Source organism: Amblyraja radiata, chromosome 13, assembly GCF_010909765.2.
Source record: "Amblyraja radiata isolate CabotCenter1 chromosome 13, sAmbRad1.1.pri, whole genome shotgun sequence".
Taxonomy (NCBI): domain Eukaryota; kingdom Metazoa; phylum Chordata; class Chondrichthyes; order Rajiformes; family Rajidae; genus Amblyraja; species Amblyraja radiata.
Window position 1 is genome coordinate 25,318,683 of NC_045968.1, and position 22,691 is coordinate 25,341,373.

General features: G+C 41.0%; 1 protein-coding gene across 14 annotated transcripts in view; it reads right to left on the reverse strand.

Annotated features, from left to right (window-relative positions):
• Positions 1-22,691, reverse strand: part of kif1a (kinesin family member 1A) — a 209,205-nt gene that overhangs the window by 15,668 nt on the left and 170,846 nt on the right. For 5 of the 14 annotated variants that reach the window (XM_033031477.1, XM_033031469.1, XM_033031476.1 and 2 more), the window contains 7 exons: positions 19,455-19,481; positions 7,138-7,252; positions 6,025-6,158; positions 4,728-4,789; positions 3,982-4,127; positions 3,432-3,638; positions 63-134 (listed from right to left, as the gene is read on the reverse strand). In XM_033031477.1, coding sequence (XP_032887368.1) covers positions 63-134; positions 3,432-3,638; positions 3,982-4,127; positions 4,728-4,789; positions 6,025-6,158; positions 7,138-7,252; positions 19,455-19,481 — 763 coding nt within the window. Of the gene's footprint in view, positions 1-62; positions 135-3,431; positions 3,639-3,981; positions 4,128-4,727; positions 4,790-6,024; positions 6,159-7,137; positions 7,253-15,564; positions 15,589-19,454; positions 19,482-22,691 lie in introns of all 14 variants that reach the window. The other 9 variants (XM_033031472.1, XM_033031470.1, XM_033031479.1 and 6 more) reach the window with 3 other exon arrangements.

Here is a 22,691-nt window from a genome sequence, read left to right on the forward strand (position 1 = left end):
CAGAGCATGTGCATGGAATTACAGCCTGAGTTAATGTGACAATGAATCAAATCTTACGATACCTTGCTCTCACTGGCGCTGATACAGACATGGCTGTATTCCCTGTTGAATGTGTGGGACAAGAGTCGGAGGCACTGAAAGACAAAAAACACCCATCAGTTTCTGGTTAAGATTTCTGTCAGAATACCACATTACAACCCCCCCTTCAACAGTCCACTATTGTGTCCCGTGCCTTTCAATATCCCTTCACTATACATCTCTCCTATTAACCATCCTGTTTTGCAGTCCTCCTTTAAAGAGTTATAGATCATAGACCACTGAATCCAAGCCAATCATCAAATACCTATCTATTTGTCTGCACGTTGTCTGTGGCTTACTATGGTGATTCAAGTGCTCATCTAGATATTTCTTAATTGTTTTTATAATCTCTGTCTCCACCCAGGCAGTATGTTCCAGCTTCCAATAACCCTGTGGGTGAAATAATTTTCCCTCCAATCCCCTCTAGCCCTCTTATTCCTCATTTTAATCCTTTGCCCTCTGGTTTCAAATATCTCGCTATCCATCCTGTCTAAGCCTCTCATAATTCTGTGTATGTCAGGACTCCCTGTCAGTCTTCTCCACTCCAAGGAAATCATACCCAGCCTAACCAGTCTCTCCTCGTAACTAAGATATTCCATTCCAGGTAATGACCTGATGATTTTTTTCTGCACGTTGACAACAAGAATCATACATAGTATTTCAGCTGTGGCGTAATAGAAATTTTATAAAGTTGTAACATGACCTCCCTGCTCTTATAGTTTATACCTCTGTAAATAAATGCCACCATCCTGTCTGACTTCATCACCACCTTACCTACTTGTGTTGCTAACTCTAGGAGTCCATTTACTTTGTCAACAATTTTCTATTGCACCTACAGTGGCTTGCAAAAGTATTCATACCCCTTGAACTTTTCCACATTTTGTCACGTTACAACCACAGACGTAAATGTATTTTATTGGGATTTTATGTGATAGACCAGCACAAAGTGGTGCATAATTGTGAAGTGGAAGGAAAATGATACATGGTTTTCAAATTTTTTTACAAATAAAAAACTGAAAAGTGTGGCGTGCAAAAGTATTCAGCCCCCTTTACTCTGATACCCCTAAATAAAATCCAGTGCAACCAATTGCCTTCAGAAGTCACCTAATTAGTAAATAGAGTCCACTTGTGTGTAATCTAATCTCAGTATAAATACAGCTGTTCTGTGAAGGCCTCAGAGGTTTGTTAGAGAACATTAGTGAACAAACAGCATCATGAAGCCCAAGGAACACACCAGACAGGTCAGGGATAAAGTTGTGGAGAAGTTTAAAGTAGGGTTAGGTTATAAAAAAATATCCCAAGCTTTGAACATCTCACGGAGCACTGTTCAATCCATCATCCGAAAATGGAAAGAGTATGGCACAACTGCAAACCTACCAGGACATGGGCGTCCACCTAAACTGACAGGACGGGCAAGGAGAGCATTGATCAGAGAAGCAGCCAAGAGGCCCATGGTAACTCTGGAGGAGCTACAGAGATCCACAGCTCAGGTGGGAGAATCTGTCCACAGGACAACTATTAGTCGTGCACTCCACAAATCGGGCCTTTATGGAAGAGTGGCAAGAAGAAAGCCATTGTTGAAAAAAAGCCATAAGAAGTCCCGTTTGCAGTTTGCCACAAGCCATGTGGGGGACACAGCAAACATGTGGAGGAAGGTGCTCTGGTCAGATGAGACCAAAATTGAAGTTTTTGGCCTAAATGCAAAACTAACACTGCACATCACCCTGAACACACCATCCCCACTGTGAAACATGGTGGTGGCAGTATCATGCTGTGGGGATGCTTTTCTTCAGCTGGGACAGGGAAGCTGGTCAGAGTTGATGGGAAGATGGATGGAGCCAAATACAGGGCAATCTTGGAAAAAAACCTGTTAGAGTCTGCAAAAGACTTGAGACTGGGGCGGAGGCGGAGGCAGCAGGACAACGACCCTAAACATACTGCCAGAGCTACAATGGAATGGTTTAGATCAAAGCATATTCATGTGTTAGAATGACCCAGTCAAAGTCCAGACCTAAATCCAATTGAGAATCTCTGGCAAGACTTAAAAATTGCTGTTCACAGACGCTCTCCATCCTATCTGACTGAGCTTGAGCTATTTTGCAAAGAAGAATGGGCAAAAACTTCAGTCTCTAGATGTGCAAAGCTGGTAGAGACATACCCCAAAAGACTTGCAGCTGTAATTGCAGTGAAAGGTGGTTCTACAAAGTATTGACTCAGGGAGGCTGAATACTTTTGCACGCCACACTTTTCAGTTTTTTATTTTTTTTTAAATTTGAAAACCATGTGTCATTTTCCTTCCACTTCACAATTATGCAACACTTTGTGTTGGTCTATCACATAAAATCCCAATAAAATACATTTACGTTTGTGGTTGTAACGTGACAAAATGTGGAAAAGGTCAAGGGGTATGAATACTTTTGCAAGCCACTGTATCTGCAGTACTGAATCTGTTGAAACTTGAAACAACTTTTTAGTTTAGTTTAGAGATACAGTGTGGAAACATGCCCATCGGCTAACCGGGTCCAAGCCGACCAGCGATCCCCGTACACTAGCACTATCCTACACGCTAGGGACAATTTACAATTTTTTATTAAAACTACAAACCTCTACGTCTTTAGAGTGTGAGACAAAGCCGCAGCACCCGGGAAAAACCTACGCTGTCACTGGGAGAACGTACAAACTATATACCTATCCTCTAGTTAGGAGACATGTGCAATCTTTCCTTCCTGAGGTTCAGTAGCCCTGATTTTCACACGGTAAGAGGTGATCAGTGACTGAAGTCTGATAACCTAAAAATAGCTGGAAGCCAGAGATCCCTCAGCCTAATCAACACACTGTACCAGACCAGGTAAATCAATTGAAATCCCTCAGATTTACTGGCCTCATGACTGGTTGAGGTTGAGGATAATGTTTAAGAACATGTACGGCTATCTCCCACATTTCAATGTTGGGCAGAATGATTTCAAGGAATCTTTACTCTGCCTCAAATGAAATCTGACTCAGTACTGTATCTAATACTTATTTCACAAGCTATCAAAAACATAAATTAAATTGTTTTTCTTGCTATTTGGGATGCACCTCAGCCTCTGTGCTGTCCCTAATTTGTGAATTCAGTTTGACAGTATACAGGAAGATTTACCTTGCTATTGCTATTCACTTTGCTAGGTTTTACTTACCTTGGGAAGTTTCTAACTCTTGGAAAATGATACCAATCCATTCATTGGTTATCTTTCATTTTCGTCCTTCATCAAAATGTCTCTGGTGTTAATTTCCATTTCATAAACTAACGCACTAAATCTAGTCCCTTGATCTCACAATGATGTCTAGCCAGTAGCACATTACTTACACCCTACCTTAGCTGCCAGCTCTTTCTGGCGCTCGGTGGTGGTATAGCTGGAGGTTGGCATGTCATTGCTTCCTGTAGAGTGCAAGCTGTATGATGAGATGCTCTGGGATTCACTGAGATCTTCGCTGGTGTACGAGGACACAGACTCACAGCCTGACCTCAACGTGGTCTCCAACTTCTCACGCAATAGCAGGTAGTGCCTGGTCTTTTCCACCTGTGGACCGAGTAATATGCAGGAATATCAGTGAGCTCAAAATAAAGATATGCTGGCTGGAGGAACTCAGTGGGTCAGGTAGCACCTGGGGAGGGAGATGGATAGTTGACATTTCAAGTCAAAACTCTCTTGTGTGGACTGAAAGAGGAGAAGGAATTGGCCAGTAGAAAGATGTGGGGGAGAGGGATGGAGCGATAGGTGGATTATTGTTATTTACTATAAAATGTAACTACTTTCTCCAAGGAGGGGGATCGACCTGACTTTTTGCAATAGCAGGCAGGTAGTATCATCTTCAGAGTTCCCATTATCCAAGGATTCCTTGACAATCATGGTGTTTCTGTACCTCTTGTAATAGGCTGAGTTTCTCCAGTTCCCACTGGTGGTCCAGGATGAGACTGTCACTCCGGGGCCGCCAGCCAGCCAGATTCTCCTCCCCACGGACGTAGGCGACAGAGGTGTCGAGGACCCGCCTGCGTCTTCGCTGCATGCCTGCAAAAAGATACATTACGTTAAGGCTGCCCCAAGACACAAAATGGTGGTGGAATCGGCTTGTTAAATGAACTTCCTCATTATCCAGAGCATGACGTCAAGAGTCAAGTCAAGAGTCAAGAGCGTTTTATTGTCATGTGTCCCAGATAGGACAATGAAATTCTTGCTTGCTGCAGCACAACAGAATATCCAACCACAGGAAGGGAGAAGCCCCATTAACCATCCCTATCATAGACAGTATACTGGGCTTTAGCAATCATCTGCAACTTTAAGAGATTTAGTAAAGGTTCCTAAATTTTTAATTTTACTCCTTTTACATATTTATTATGTGATATGGTCTGCGTCCAGCAACGTTTTGAGGCACTGTTGTTTTAAATACATAATTTCCAAAACATAATTTCAACATGGATTAGGATAGTTATTGACTCACCAAGCTGTAGTCCATAATGCAATATGTAATTTGAATGGTTTCTGTTTCAATCCTGCACCCCCCCCACCCCACCTTCCACCCAAAGATAACTCATTCACATGTGTACAATCCCTAGCAAAAGGAGATGAAGCCCAATATCCTGTATTGGGTTGTTCCCTTTTCAAACTTACCTGGGCTCACTGCATCTGCCACCCGACACAGGCTCAGCTCATACACACCAGTCACTCGGTTACTGTTAAATAATAACAAAAAATACACAGTTTTGTTAATAAACTCAACTGATACCCAGTCCTTGCACAATATAAACATTATATAATCTGATGCATCACAGGAATCTCACAGTATTTTCCCAATGAGTACCATCCATTGTTGGGGGCTATAGAGGTGGACAACAGAAGCAAAGAAGGAAGAAACCTCATCTAGACACAAGGGGCTGCAGATTCTGGTTTATTAAAAAGACACAAGGTACTGGAATAAATCAGCACATCTGGCAGCGTCTCTGGATGACCCGAATAGGAAACGTTTTGTTTCGGGGCTCCAGTTCAAACTAATTATAGTGGGGTGAAGAAGCTGAAAGTGCGGAGGGAGCAGGACAAAACCAGGCAAGTGATAGGCAGGTACAAGTGAGGAGGGGGGAGAGGGGGTGTTCGATTGAAGATGGTAGGACAAAGGCAAATGATAAAAAGAAAAAAGGCTATAAGATAAGGAGAGATTAATAAAATATGAAGCCAGAGGATAGAAGTATAGACAATTATGAAAGACGGATAGGGTAGACAGAATTCAGCTTGGAAATATCAAATACTAGAGAGCACAGCTTTAAGGTGAGAGGGCAAAGTTTAAAAGCGATGTGCAGGGCAAGTTTATACACAAAGAGTAGCGAGTGTCTGGAACGCTGCCAGGGTCAGATACAATGGTGGTGTACAAGACTTTTATTAGGCACATGGATACGCTGGGAATGGAGGGATATGGATTATGTGCAGGCAGATAAGAGTTGGGCTTGGCATCATTTTTAGTGCAGACATTGTGGGCTGAAGGTACTGTTTCTATGCTGTAGTCTTCTCCGTTCTATGGGATCATATGAGGAATCCATCAAACCTGGGGTGAAAAATTATCTGGTGAATTTATCAATTAATAGAAAATAATCTTTCATTGTACCTTCTGACCTGAAGTGATCTTCCCCTAAACTGGTCTGTCAGTCAGGAGGTAGAACTTACTCCATCTTCAACTGGTCCTTTAAATGTGAGTATTTATAATTCCAAGAAATGGTATTAGTACCCCAAACACAATCCCGCATTCTCAATATCAGTCTTCTTTCTCCAAAAAGATAGCAATTTTGAAAAATCCAATCCAAAACTGTTATGCGAGCTCTCTTCCCTCATGCACATAACACATCATAATATGTATTTTACTCGGAGAGGTAGGGGCACCTGAGACCAGCTGTAGGTGGTTGGCAGTGCAGATTCCTACCTTTCTGAAGCTTTAAGTGTTCCGCTGCCAAATAGATTTCGGATGGAACGGGAGGCTGGCAGCCTGGCATCGCGGGTGTAGAAAACCATGCAGAAGTCTTTGGTGATGACAGCAGGCTGTGTGCAGTCTTTCATCTGCAAGAAAAAAGAGATATATAAATGGTCCAACAATAAATAATAAGCACCTGAATGATTTTTGTCTCCTTTAGTTTAAAGTTACAGCGTGGAAACAGGCTCTTCAGCCCACTAAGTACATGCCGACCATCGATCGCTCATTAGTTATCCCAGTTTTGCATCCATTCCCTACACACGAGGGGCAATTTACAGAGGTCAATTAACCTGTAAATCCACGTGTCTTTGGATGTGGGAGGAAAATGGAGCATCCGGAGGAAACCCACATGGCCACAGGGAGAATGAGTAAACAGATAGCACCGGAGATCAGGATCGAGCCCAGGTCTTTGGTGCTGTGAGGCGGCAACTTTACCAGTTGCGCTATTGTACCACCCTTCTTGGCTTTTGCTTTAACCTTTCATCCTTCTGTCCTGCTTGTCCAGGGAAGCAATTCAATTCCTCATCTGCAGACAGCTATAACAGAAAAAATCCTGAATACTTGCAAAAGAGAAGTGCAGAATGTCCAGTGAAGTGAATTAAGAAATATTACACTAGGGTAATAATGGACCTCATATGAAATGTTGCAAAACAGTTGAGGAGGGAGCTTTACTTACAGTATATGCAACCCAGAAGTATTTGGTGAGACAAACTACATGCTTTGTATTTAACTTTTGGAGAGGATTTTGAAAGTGTTTTTAAGTTATTGATAATTACCCAGTAAGCATTTGATGAAATTGTGTATATAGACTTTCATTCTTTATTTAATTTATAGTTCTTCTGGTCATATTTAATGAAACTGAGCTCATGGATTTTTATTCTAAATGTAATTCATACTGTTCTTCCCCTGGGAATGTTTGAAAGTGACTTTACTCTCTGCTGAGAGTGACCTGGATGTGCACTATGAGAATGTGCACATAAAATGCAAACTGTTCCATCCCTTAGCACTGATGACATTTACAACATTATAGAGCTCAAAATGTGTTTGATTAAAGTAGACCCCTACCTCCAAATATGCAGACAATGTCATGTAGATCTTCTCTCCATATGGGGTCACTCTGTTGAGCAGCAGGGAGTTATGCATGGAGCTGTCCCAGCCTGCTTCAAATCGGTAAAAGGTTCTGCAAAAAGGGCACTATCGAGTCAGCTCATGCCATTTATCAAACACTATTTGGCTATTTTGTTTCTGTTTTCTACCACAAATAACAGGAGTCAATGGGACATACACCAACCAACAGCTTGACATTTGGGCTCTGGGTCCACTAAACATTTATGCCTCTCCGGATTGGAAAGTAATAGTTGTAAGGAGAGGGTGGACAAACTTGGACTGACTTTACTGGAACATCGGAGGCTGAGGGAGATTTGATAGAAGTTTATAACATTTTGAGATGCATAAATAGGGTGGACAGTCAGAACTTTTTTGCTCAGAGTGGAACTGTCAAAGACTAGAGGGCATAGCTTTACGGTGAGAGGGAGGATATTTAAAAGAGATGTGCGAGGAAAGTATTTTACACAGATAGTGGCATTTAGGAGGCTTTGGGATAGACACATGTATATACAGAGAATGGAGATATATAGATTATGTGCTGGCAAAGGAGATTATTTTAATTGGCATCGTTTGACGTGGACATTATGGGCTGACGGGCCTGTTCCTGTGCTGTACTGTTCAATGTTTTTGTTTGCTCCATTATATAAATAAATGGTTGTTCCATGCATGGTTCCATTTATCACTAATTATTGCACACCACTCTTCCCATGTTGCAAGATTTTATTATTGCTGTGATTTTTCTAAATGAATTCCTGTTGCGAATGAGGGGCTCTTTAGCTTATCTAAAGGCCATTCACGTAAATACCAGTCAGCGAGAGCGGTCACCAATCCAGCAACCATGGATTGATCCAGATTTCAGTAACTAGCATGGTGTTGGAAAGCTCCCAGCTGTCTGTAAACTGTTGGCTGTTGAATACGGAGGTGACTCAACCCAGTTCTACCAATTACCTCAACTGGTGATGGTGTTGACTTCTCAAGAAGCTTGGCAGGACAGGAGCTGGGAACATGTCCAATGGGTTGTTCTGAATATTGTTGGTTGACTATTTGTTTATAAGCATTATTATAGTGAGTTCTGAGGGGGGGGGGGGGGGGGGGGGGGGGGGGGCAGAGATCGGGAATCAGCTAAATTGGGAAACATGGTGAATGGTTGGTGGAAGGTGAAGGGGACAGGATTTGTAATAAATTGTGCACAACTCTGTAATAACTTTCCAAAATGACCATGGTGAAGTGTTAACTGAAAGAGAAATGGACCCTTGTCTCTTATCCCTTACAAGACTAGCCAGGCAGTAATCTCAGATTCAGGCAATCACGGGATGTAAATCCTGAATCACAATCTGTCAGGAGACCAGTGAGAAAAAAATGATGGGCTAATTCTGTAAAATTAAAATAGTTAAATTGAAGAATATGACCCAGAGGTTATTAGCAGCAAAATAGCAAAAGTAGGAAACCTGTCAGTGTTAGTGACCAGAATTGTAAGGAGGCAATTTCAATAAACCCCACAAGAATACTGAGAATGTGGAGAAAACAAGAAACAATTTAATTACAACACCAAACATCTTTGATACAATGTAAATGCATGTTGCCTGTATTAATTTCAATGCTGGAGTTTTATAAATTCATTTTTTATTGGACAAATTCCGTGAAAGGCAAGGAATGCAAGCCAACCATTGATGAGAACATAATATGTCAAGGACACAACAATGTGAAGCAGGTAACATTATGGTGCAGGAAAAACACAGGCAGTGCATACTACGTGAAGAACACATAGGAGAAAACACTAAACATGAACATAAAGCATGAAGAGCAAACAACATATAGAATGCAAGGGAATCATCACGTAGCAGAGGACACAGTTAAAGAAACAGCAAAACATAGGGACATCATGATAGTCTTATACTAATTCCAACATTTCAGTTAAGTAGCATTTGTCTTTGTTTTCAAGTTGGGAATGGGATGGATGGGGCTGCTTCTTGTGCCAAGATTGCATTTAAAACAGATATATTGGTTGCTGGCCTAAGCAACAACACTGATGTCTATAGTCTAACTCAGCGGGCAGGAACACACATATAGAACACATGCAAGTCTCATTTCAAGGAGACATCAACAATTTTGGTGAGTTAAGTAATCATGAAAGATCCAGGAATTATAAAAAGGGCATTAAAAAAATGGTGAAATGCACCACGCATGGATTACAAAAACTGAGTTATAGGAATGTTTGGGTTAGCAATCTTCGACTGAAATGCTCCGCTTGGAATTTTATGCATGCCTTTTCTCTTCTAGAAATGATGTGCTGAGCACTTACAAATGTGATTCCAGAACGATTAAGAATTTTATTTGTAGCTGATGAGTTACTTAGAGATATTAGGCCCTAAGGCATAATGATGCATCAGTGAACAGTGATTAGTCTGTTTAGTCACCTTAATCAACTCTTCGACTTTAGCAGCCAGTCATAATATTTTGTTTTATTCCTTGAAGAAAGGGAATAACTAATATATCATGCGCTAGGACAAGGGAGGTTTCTGTAATGCCTCATTATAAATAATTCTGCCCCTCTCCAACCCAACCCTAAATCTTGTTTGAAGAGTTGGAGAACATTTGGGATCTTCAACTGAAGAAGTTACCTGAGTAGCTCACATTATTTTCAAAACATCAATATTAACTTTCTTTTCAAGACACTTCTTTTGCAAGGATAGTTTTACCTCATCTTCAGATAAGTGTAAGGTGTATTTTGGAAAGTCAAACCAAGGTACGTCCTTCAAATTGAATTTTAGGGCCATGGGGAGTGTTGTACTGCAGAGGTTGCAAGTACGTAGTTTTCTGTGAAGTTAAATAGGGAGGTGACAAAGGTTTTTGGCACGTTGTCCTTCATCAGTCAAGTAACTGAGTATAGAAGTTGGGATATTATATTACAGTTGTACAAGACATTATTGAGGCACACTTGGAGTATTTAATTCAGTTTTGTCATTGTGTAGGAAGGAATGCAGAGAGAATTTACAAGGATGTTGCCTGTCCAGATAACCTGAGATATAAGGAGAGGTTGTGTAGGCTAGGACTTTATTCCTTGGAGAGCAGAAGGCTGGGGGTGATTTTATAGAGGTGTATGACACCATGTGTGGAATAGATAGGGTGAATGCACAGTCTTTTTTCCCAGGGTAAGGGAATCAAGAACTGGAGGGCATAGGTCTAAGGTGAGAGGGGAAAGATTTAATAGGAACCCGAGGGACAACATTTTCCACAGAGAGGGTGGTGTGTATATAGAATAAGCTGCCAGAGGAAGTAGCTGAGGCAGGCACAATAACAAAATTTAAAAGACATTTGGACAGGTACATGGATAAAGGTACTTGGTCAGCATGGACACGTTGAGCTGAAGAGCCTGTTTCCGTGCTATATGGCGCTATAATGATGCAACCGTACAAGTTTTGGTGAGACTACATTTGGAATACTATGTGTAGTTCTGATCACCCAATTATAGGAATTATGTCATTAAGTTGGAAACGGTGCAGAAGAGATGCATCAGGATGATACCTGGAGTTCTTAAGACTGAAAGGGCCTGGAATAAGTTGGCAGCAAAGAAAGGCAGAAACAAGTGAGGTGGTGAGGCGGTGAGGCCAGGCCTGGGCTGGGCCTGAAGTCCCTACATGCTTCTTGGCCATGGACTCCCATCACTAAGATCAAACTGTTCTTCCTGCTGCCGGAAAAGGATAGTTTGCATTCTTGTCCTTCACCCTTATTCAGTTTAAGAGGAAGAAGACTGTGCCTTCCTGTCATTACATTGGCTTCTTGATTGAGGACAACTGTCTCAAAACAATGGACAAAAAACCTCAAACAATGATTGTGAGTTCAAAGTGCCCTCTGATGAAAAAAACACGACTTGAGGAAATGGTAGCAGAAAGACAACAGACTCAACACCATGAAAGCTTGTGCAAAAAGGGAATCACTTTCATTAACTTATATCAGACAAATGTACTACCATGCACAGTTCAGGGATTCTTCCATCTATGGCACCACAAGTGGTGCCTGGTATATTTAAGCTTAATTGAAATAAAACTAATATTTCTGGGGCTGTGCAGATTTTAACAATGACTTTTTCAGCCAATTCTACCACATTCATGAATCAACTATTGTAATGTAGAGGACCTATACCATGGGAGTGCACAGGAATTTAATTGTAATCTTTGTTTGAGGAACACTTTTAACCATTTACAATTTATATACATTTCCACAAATGGGAGTATCCTTAAAGTGCCTACTGATTCTTTCAGGGCCCGTGCGCTTGCTAGATTCCCACCTGCACATGCCCCGGCCTACTATACAAAAGGCCATTGCCAATAAAACTCCAGCATCTCAACTTGAGCATTATTGTATAATAAATCATTAGAATTCATTGGTTTATAGAAAATTGCGGACAATCACTTAGTCATCATACTGATCATCGCAACATGATATGTAAGGTTGGTGCAAGTGGTCAATTCAAATTGGAAATGCATGATTTTTCTCCCCCAATGGAAACCATCAGTCAGATTTTGCTTCTGTGTGCGGCCATCCTAACAATTGTTTTGTCATCGTAGTATTTGGAAGTGTTGGGGCTTCTCGGAAATGGGAGTCTGGGACAATAGCTAGAGACACAACACCACAACAGGAAGTTCTATTTCCATGAAATAATTCACAGAAGGCATTTGCTAAAAGGCAATTCTTGGAACTGGTTCTTCTCCCTTGATTAGAGTTTTTCCTGACAGATGTGGCAAGCAGGTTCCTCTCTAACCGCTAATTGTAAGTGTGCTGTGCTGAAATCATCTCCACTCTCTTCACCTCCCACATGGCTCTATCAGCAACAGTTCCTCTCCTTACAGGATGTTACACTTTCATTATCTTACTACCTTGGGCCACAGTAAGCTGTTCACTTCCTGGTACTACGTGTGCCAGAAACCAAGACCCTTTCCACCCACACACTTATATTTAAACTAGAAACAGATTTGATTAGAATTATAGACTTGCACTTCATGGCATTTAATAGAGAAATCATTTGACAGAATTTGAATATTGTAGTCTTCATATCTACCTGCTACAAATAGTGGACGTTCTGGGGTAGAAATTGACTTCATTATATTTGGTAACATGTGACTAGTCCAGAGAGAATGTGTTCATGGTGCTGCAATGAAGCTTTGCAAAACATAAATTACAATCAAAGAAAAACTGCAGATGCTGGAATTTTGATTTTTAATCCTTTCAGGTTACATGGTGCACTGTGAGTTCTGACCTCAAGGCCAAGTAACTATGGAAAAGTACTTTCAGGTTTGAGGAAGCCAAAATGTTTAATGTGACAAGTAAAGCTGGATGAGGTGGGTCGCTATTCTAGTAGTAAACCAATTTGATATGGAGGAAGCAACTGATCTATATATGATCTGTATATATGTGTATTTGTGAGTATGTGTATATATACACAACTGAACTTTTTTTTCCTCTCTCGTTATTATATTGTTTACAGTCTCCTATGTTTACATATTCTGTTGTGCTGCTGCAAGAAAGAATTTCATTGTTCTATCTGGGACATATGACAATAAAAATCTCTTGACTCTCAACAGTCAGCGGAAAAGTAGAGGCAGAGAGAAAAAGGCAAGGATGGAATGCACACTGCCAGTTGAGGAACTGCAACTCATCTGGTCTGCCTGCCTGGCACACCTAACTCAGCCAAAACATGATTAAGTAAATGACAAATCTCTCCGCAATCTCAACTAACATCCCTATTTTAACTGGGTGATGTAAGGCATAGATTAAAGCTCCTTCATTTCTAACCATTATTAGATAATAATACCTTGCTCCTTTTTCACATCAGTTTACCTTTCACCCTCAGGTACCATCCTAACTTCCTGTTGTGATGTTATGAATAGAATACTCAATAGAGCTCCCAGTCAATTTTAGTTCCATAATTGGGGGACACAGGTCATAATGGATGACACCAAACCATTTCCTTCTTAGGAAACACAATTAACAAAAATGCTATTAATAAGACTGATAACATATCAATGTTTAGCGATGTGCAACTCCTTCGTTTAGTGGCATGTAGGATGCCTGAACCAGGAAAGTAAAAACTTCCGGGTGAAACCTTTTGCCTCATTCATCATCTCTTGTAGTGCACACCTCCCGGATTTTCAAACTACACGACCTTCACGACTGATTCAATGTTGGATTGGCTGCAGTGGTCAAGCTTTGAGCATGCTAGATTGTTCAAGCTTGACTACAGCAAACCCAAAAGGTTCAAAGGTGCAGTGTTGCTCTTAAAGGCCTACACGTGGGCTTGTCATAATGAATGAGGATCTGTCCCCCTGGGGTGGTAGGCTTACCAGGTGACCACAAAACTCCAAGGAAATGAGCTGCAGATTGTTTTGCTTTTTCTGCGCTGACCCACACCCCGATATTCCAGAACAGTAACTGTCCTAGCTCACTATGAAAGCTGCTCTATATCTGTCAAAATAAAATAATGCGGATGATTCTTTCTCTCCCTATTTCTTCAAGGTGCTCCTGACTTTGAACTTTACATTTTCTCCAAATTCTTAAATTATTTTTGGCAGCACTTATTTAACCTCCCCCTACAAACACTGGCCTGGTGCATTGGCGTGACAGCATTAATCACCTGCTAAATATACATCATTCTGCATATTCAGCTCCACTGATTTCAATTGCAAGAGTTATCAAATATGCCACATTATGGACCTCTAATAAAAGATTCTGCCTTCTGTGTCTACCCATCTGGGTCCAATTTCACCCTGAAAATATCCATAATCTTTTGAGTCTGTCTCACAGCCATCTGTAAATTGCAGGCACAAAAGTAGACCCAGGAGGTCAAACCCAAACTGGAAATCTCAGTGATGTAGAAAAGCAAGTGACCAGAAATTGGCAATAGATTTCACTTCAGGTTGAGGTGTGTACAGCGGTGAATGGAAGGAACTAAGGAGGGAATAGATTTTTTCTGATGTAGAATTTTACTTAATCATATTTATAATTTCCTGACCCAACACTCTTCGGGGAGTTGCAAAAGGAAAAGTGGATCAGAGATGGGGAATAACAGCACGGATGTCCTGCTATGCCAAATTGCATCCATTCAACTGCAGTTCCCAACCTGATCCATTTATCCTCTCCTTTATGCCTAACCTATTGATGCAAATCCCAGCCTAACCTGTAAGCAACTGGATATTTGAACAATTTATTAGTGCTAACAGGTCCTGAAACATGCTGGGCTGGTAACAATCCTGCATGTCAACACTGCGTCCACCTCACACTTACTGACCCGCGAGGTAGATTTGGCCCAAGGTATCAGCCCGTTCTACTTCCAACGCGGGATTCCTCACCACCTCAGGATGGTCAGCAATCTCCTGGAACTGCATGCCCTCTCCCAATTTGCCCTGATTCCTATGCATAGGAATTACCCAATATTCTTGCATCAATAGTATACGGTTATTCTCTTCCCATGTCCATCTTTCTCCAGGGAAGCCTTTGCGTGGAAAATCCAACTGGAGGACTCAACTGTCTGTCAGTTTCTGCCGCATCACATCATGGAGATGTTAGCACCTCCCCATTATACCCCTCACAAATGAAATCACACTGCATTTATACCTGGTTCTTTCATTCTCAAATCTAGGAATTCCATGGCAATACCCTTGAGGACAGTAATTAGCATATGTAAGCTCTTTCCTAGCTCACTTGTGCAATGCATGGTACAGAATGAAGCCAATTGGCTTTTTACTATCTGTGCTGCCACCATAACTTTCTTTAACTTGAACACCTTCCACCATCCGCTCTCCACTTCTCCTTCTGCATGGGCATAAGTCTTTCATTTTACATCATCATGTTTTCATCACATCCCTGTTTTCAGTTTGGTCAGTCAGATGAAGGCACCTCTCCACCAACCAAGGATCTCAGTATTGATGTATCTTTCCTACCTTTGGAAGAAAATGTACTTTGGGAATATGCACCATTGAAGGGAAGGATACTAATTTACTGAGATTTGCTGCAGCATTAAGAGTCTTCTCATGGGGGAAAAGTGCTAATATACGTATACTTTCTAGATCTCAGACTCCATTTCCAATTTTCCAACTTCATTATATTTTTTCAACTGCATTTAAATTTCAAAAAGAATGGAAAGGACTTTGATTGCAGGCCAATAAGAAGAAATACCGACCCTTTGATGAAGGGAAATATCACAATCTTGCAATAAAGACATCGTAAAGGGAGCACAATTATTATTGAGGGGAACAGTAAGTTAACAGACACAGGACACCGACATGGGAGTAAGTAAAACCAAAACAAGTGATACCAGTGAGTGAAACAATGGGAAGGACAGGATACAAATTGCAGAGAAAAAGAGCAAAAGAAAAGTTCACTGTGTACCTATTATCATTTCCATGCGTTATGCTTTTAGTGAAGACAACCCAGAGACAAACACAAAAGGAAAAGAAAAGAAAAAATGTCAGAAATTTAGTCCTCAGGATGTTAAATGCCATGTTTGTCATGCCCACCTGAGCAACAGAGAGGGGAGGAGTGGAGGGATGTGGGCAAGGGTAACAGTAGACACTCCACCCTTCACCTTAGAGACTGCTATCAAGCACGCATGTGCAGTTTCCTCCAAGAGGATTAAAATATTCTGCAAAGACCTGTGAATTGTTTAGGGGCTTTGGACATACTTCTGGCAGTACAGCTGAAGAGAAGAACAGTCACTGGATCTTGTCTGTAAAACCTATTGCAACCTCTTTCAATGACTGTTGTTTTAAATAATTCATCAAGGCTGCTCCCAAATTACACACTGAATCACCAGCCGCCATCACACTGTATAGTTGAACAGCAATTAATCCTTACACTGATGAAGAAAAAGCAACCCAATACTGTTAAAAGGTGTGCAATTATTTCCACTGAATAAACTGCAACTGTATGCAGTTAGTACTAAGTAACTTCGGATGTTTAAACAGCAATTCTGGAGCTGCACCTTACTTTGCTGATAATTCCAGGCATCAGTAATTGATGGGAAGATTCACAAAATTAATTTCGTTTTCTTGGTAAAACAATAAACCTTCAAAGCACTCAGGCCTCTGAGATCTCTCAGTTTGTGCGGTTTAAGGATTTATTCCTTGTAGCAAACGTATTTTAAAAAAAGCTGAAATAAGAAATTTTGTAAAGTCAATAGTTTACTGCTAAAATTAATAAATTGAGGAACACTTGAAGGTCATGGATTTAATAAGCAGGTCAATGTGTATTTCAAGGTCTCGACCCAAAACGCCACCCATTCCTTCTAGCCGGAGATGCTGCCTGTCCCGCTGAGTTACTCCAGTATTTTGTGTCGATCTTCATGTATTTCAGAAAGGCAGATTTAAAGAATGTGGCAAGATGCAATCTCGGTAATTGATCAACTCTCTTGATCTTATGGTTCTGTTTTATATTCTTCCATTTTTAATATCAACTCTGCCACAGGCAAATCTTGCACAGGAGAATAAATGGTCAATTACATCTACTGCAAGAAACCTCGTCAACACCTCCTCGCCCACTTCCATCCAGGGACTCCAGCAGCCCTTCCAGGTGAGACAGCCATTCAACTTGAACCTCTATCAACCTCGTCTATTATATTTGGTGCTCCTGATCTGGCGTCCTCCAAATAGATGTGACCAAGCGTAAACTATGCTACCGTTTCGCCGAACATTGTGTTCTGTCTGCCAAAGTTTGCTGGACTTTCTGATGGCTAACCATTTTAACTCTCCTCCCCATTCCCATACTAACCATTCTGCCTTAGCCTCTTCCATTGCCAGTGTAAGGCCACACACAAAATGGATGAATAATGCTTCATATTCCACTTAAGTAATCGGGGGAGTTGGGGTAATCTTTCTCTAATCTCTTACCTTGACGGAGGTGGGAATTTCTTTCCGTACCGCATCTCCGTCCGCACTGTGGCCTAACATCAAGGAGTTGGGGGCCTTTGTTGGAGACGACTTCGAGAGCTCCACCACGAGCTCCACGTCGACTTTGGGGCTCTAACCACAGGTGCCTGCAGACTTTAACATCACGCAGCTCGCTGTTTCTGGTTAAAGACCGACATCGGGAACTCCAAGCCGCAGGAGCTTCGATCGCCCCGATGTGGGAGCTTCGATCGCCCCAACGCGGGAGCTTCGACTGCCCCACCGCCGGAGAATAAAGAGGAAGAAGATTGGACTTTATTGCTTTCCATCACAGTGAGGAATCCGCTGTGGTGGATGTTTATGTAGTTGTGTGTCTTGTTTTTTTTTAGAGTGGCTGTATGGTACTTCACATACCACTGTACCTTAATTGGTACGCGTGACAATAAAATACCTTACCTTACTAAATTAACAGAGACATCCTTACTCTGCTGAGTTAACAGCAACTTTGCAGAGAGTGAGACATCCATACCCTGCATACCCAAAACTCTGCATAGGCTTTGAGACACCTCCATCCTGCCAGATTAGCAGGAACTCTGTAGGTATAGTGATCATGATCAACAATCTCTGAATCAGTAGGAATTCTGTCCAGACAAATTGATACCCATATCCTACTGAATTTACAATGTTAGAGAACAGTACCCATAACCTGCTGAGTTAACAGGAATTCCACAAAGATACAACAAGGAACTTTTTTCTGCTGGGCAAAGAGTAACTCCATAATGTCACAAGCAAGTAAACCTCATCCTGCTAGCTGAACTGGACCTCCAGTGGTATATAGTGTTAAGCCTTTACACTGCATAGATAAAATGTAAATGCAGACTCCCAACATTTACCATTTTATTTCCCCTTCCCATTCGCATACTAACCTTCCTCCTGGGGTTCCTCGATTGCCAGACTGAGGCCACACGCTAACTGGAGGAACAGCACCTCATATTCTGCTTATAGTGAATTTTCCAATATTAGGTAACACCCTCCTCACTTTTCTTTCCCCCTCTCTTCCCTGTTCCCACACGGGTATTCACTCATTTCTCCCACTAAGCTCCCCCTCCCCCTTTCCCCTATCCCGTTCCACCTCTATCCCTTCTCCTGGCTTCACATTTCACTCTTCTTAAATCCTTATCTTTTAGTCACCCTTTAGTCTCTTCTTCATCTCTCTCCTTTCTTTATAAAATTAAACCCCCCCCACCTGAATCCACCTATCGTTGCCAGGCTTTGTCTTGCCCCCACTCCTTTTGCAGCTTTCTTCCCCTTCCTGCTAGTCTGAAGAAGGATCCCGACCCAAAAAGTCGCCTCTCCATGTCTTCCAGAGAAGCTATCTGACCGACTGAGTTACTCCATCAGGTTGTGTTTTTTTAAAATACCTCTACTAAATGGACAGTGGGTTCATAAAATTCCAAAAATTACACAGAAGGCATGCACCCTATTATTCTGATACAATCACCATATGCTCAATACCCTCTCTGTAGGTTTCTCAAGGGAAGAAAACACAGATCCAGATCCTCACTCACAGTGCCAAATGATGTGTAAAGAAGCCACAGGTAAACACAAAATGCCAGAGTAACTCAGCGGGTCAGGCAGCATCTCTGGATAGAAGGAATGGGTGACGTTTCAGGTCGAGACCGAGTCTGAAGAAGGGTCTCAACCTGAAATGTCACCCATTCCTTCTATCCAGAGATGCTGCCTGTCCCGCTGAGTTACTCCAGCATTTTGTGTCTATCTTCGGTTTAAACCAGCATATGCAGTTCCTTTCTACATGTAAAGAGGCCACTATTCCCCAGGTTTTCTTTTATTACTCTAATGTCTTTAAAGTATTGTTGGACGATGATCTTTGTTTGCCGATGTGCAATAGTAACAATGCGTCAGAGTTTATTATTTAATTGCCAGGCTAAAATGCCTGACAAAAGCTTAATGCCTTCAACACACCATACCAGATTTTACACAACTGCAAATGTAAGGGTTGACTTAGCCAAACTTTAGCACATGCGCAACTCCTGCATTGCCCTCCCCTACTAAAGAAATTAACGCAATGATGGATGTAGCAGTGGAAAAGCTCCCCCGTCATCCTCCCTGGTACTTAGCATTACATCAGTCTGTATAGCACGGCCATTGCAAGCACTACATGCAACCTTTGACTCCGAGGAGCTCATAGATTTGGGCTTCAAGCCGAATTAAACTGGCAATACCTAGCAGGTCTTTGCAGAATGTGGTGAAAAGAGGAAAAGTGAAGAAACAAATAAATCAAGATATCAATTTAAAGAAAACCAAAGTTTTGATGGGATTTCGATGCCTGAAGCTGTTGAGAAATAAATAATTTAAGGATTTAAAACAAAAAAATACCTAGGCATATCCGAATCAAGAAATTGCCTGCAAAAACACAAGAACAATACCTTGTTAGTAGACTCAAAAAAGTATCATTGGTGACGGTAACATTGTAAAGCAAAGCAGCAGACCCTGAGCACAATGAGACAGCAAAGCTATGTTCTAGGGGATAGAAGGTCACTAATATACATCTTAAATATATTTTCTAACTTCTAGCCCTTTAGAATGATAATTTCAGCCAAATTACTAATTCAGATCAATTGGAGCACTCAGGAATAGAAAATAAAGCCAAAACACTGACTTTTTGTGTGTCTTTTTCTCCAGTACTACACCAAGAATTACTTTCCAACGCAGAATTAGATGGAACTCTAATTTACAGTGTATATTATATTGAGACCAGACCAGGGATCTAAAGGTCTAATGCTCACCGAACATAAACTTACATAATTGAGGGTGATCACCCTTTGTCAGGACTGGGGTTGATTTCTACACTTCAAGAGATAGAAAAGTAGTGGACGGCAATCAGATTTGTGGAGCGGAAGACTTTGTAACATACTTTAAAAAAAGTTTTGGATCCTTATTCAGAAACTAGTCTTCACAATGATAAATTGAGAGAACAAATATTGCATTAAACCAATTGCACCTGGAGTTCTGCTTGGCACTGGAAGCTACTTTTTGGATACTTTTTGGCATTAATTCACCACTGTTTTAATGTTTTAATTCACCACTTCATTGCAATCTGACACCTACCTATCCCAGGCAGATTATTTCCCCCAAGCAACCATCCTGTTCTGGGAGCGGTGTATGGTAATGGATGCTGCATCCATCCACAAGTACTTAGTGACCTTCTATGCCTGCGGCAAAAACTATGACCATATGGACAAAGCAGAACGCAACTTTGACCATTTGCTCTTTTCATGATAAGTTGTGTATTTCTTTCAGTGGCAAGTGACACATTCATTTTTGTGTGCATACAAACACAATTGCAGGATCACACTATTCTACTGTTTCCTAGTTACAAACTCACTCCTACTCACATATGCTCATTAATATTCATCCAAACACATTCAAACAAACCATACTACCTGTGCATTTATTATTTTTCTAATTATCAGTTATTCCCTTTTAAAAGCCACATCCTTATCAGATGTGGTAGGGCATACAATTCATGAGCCATCGAGCTGATCCTGCAGATTAAATTAACAGTTCTGTAATGTCACTAGCTCATTTCCAATTTCCAGAATTTAATTCTCTTCACTTCCCTGCTATTATAGATCGTAGGGTTGGGTTGGATATTGTGATTTTTACAAACAAGACAAATTGAATATCGGTGAGAAGTAAACATTTTAAAAAATCTGAAACAATGTGAATCTGTTCGCTTCCAGTGTTAACAGAGGTGGAGAACCAATCAAGTCTGAAATGATAGGTGATAAAAAATGAACTTTCTTTTTAACTGGATTATTATATATTTTTGACCAATGTATTCTGGATTCCCTTTTCTTACAGATAAAATTACTTGAGAAAGGCCAGACGGAAAAGTAAATGCATTGATACTGATGTTTCAGGTGCCTTGAGAAACAGAAGTATTACCCGGAGCAGCATGTTTGACCCACTTCAGTCACCATCACTGACTCCTGAAAAGCCATCATCTCTTGCTAGTCCCTAAATGCATTCTCTCCCCACAGTAGTCAATCTCACCCCAGGCCACAATATCTCAGCCCCAACCACAATATGCCCCTGACAACACTCTCTCTCTCCCCCCTAACACAATATTACCCTAGTCATCAAACGATTCTATCCCAGTCTTCCTTCTTTCTGTTCCACAGCCTTCAACCTCAGATTTTCCCTCACCTGACAGGTATTGGGCTAGTAATCAGGCTTTCTGTTTGTGATTATAACCGTGCACAGGCTTTAAATAAGATTCTGGAATTCTCAGCATATGACCAAAACAACGTATGCTCAACCAAAAATACTCTTCCAACTGCACATTGTTTTTCAGGATCCCATTGCTGTTCCAACCAACTATACCAACCAGTCCCAGAGTATGAGAGGTCAATGTATGACCCACTGTATCTCCCAGTCAGTGTGTAAATAGATGGTATTGGACTCACTGTTTCTCCAACACTTCATCCTGTTCCAGGTATATTAATCTGCTTGTAGAACATTGCAGGTCCAGCTACGTTTATACCTGGTTCTAAATATTGATAAGCCTTTCATGGTGCTAATCTTTTTTGAACAGGGAGTCTTTCAGTCAATGGCTCCATTCACAATTCATCAGTTTTCCCTAACCCTTGTAAAATGAGAGAGTTATGACTATGAGATCTTCAACATACACACACTTTATCACTCATTATTAAAGTTGTGATTGAAGTGAGTTAGTGGATGAGAAAAGAGAAAATATTAAATTATGCCATGGTAAAAGTGTTACACGTAAATGTTTCCACAAGCTGCACAATACTAATGGAATGATTAGTACTGTTAATTACGCTACTAGTCTAGCAGTGTGTAATCTCTCTCACAGGCTGACTAGTTGGTGTTCTAAAAGGAGGTGTTAATTTCCCCACATCCCTGTGCTTCTGCCTCTAAGGCTGTAGGAAGGACAATTCGGATCTCAGGGACTATGTGACAAATACGTATGCTGGGACCAAGACATTGGGAGAACTATTTTATCTGAACAGAAATTGCATCTGTAACAAGCCAGCAGGGGAGAACATTGCATTATGCATTATTTTGTGTAATTGTTCAGAAATTGGCCACCTCCATCATAAGATCATAGCTAATTAATTACACTTCACTGGCGAAGGCAGCATTTATTACCCATCCCTAATCACCAGCTCATTTAGGAGTAGGTTAACGATACTGGTGGAGTCATGTGACATACTGGGTAGAGATTTCCTTCTCTAAAAGACTTCAAAGAACCAAATAATTCCTTAAAACTATCTTGTTGTTTCATAGCATCGTCGCTGATACAGCTTTCTTTTTAACTTTAGATAATTATTTACACTTATTTTACAAGTAAGCTTACTGGGAATTATGTACGTGAATTGATTCTGGAACAAGGTACTACATTTTGAGTGCTGGCTCAGTAATGTAACCACAATGTTCCTGTATCAATTGGACAAACATTAGAATTACTAATGTAGAATAACCTTCGCTCCATAGATGCTGCTGCACCCGCTGAGTTTCTCCAGCATTTTTGTGTACATTAGAATTACTAGGCTATTTTTAATTGACCTATAATTGGCAAAACCTGTT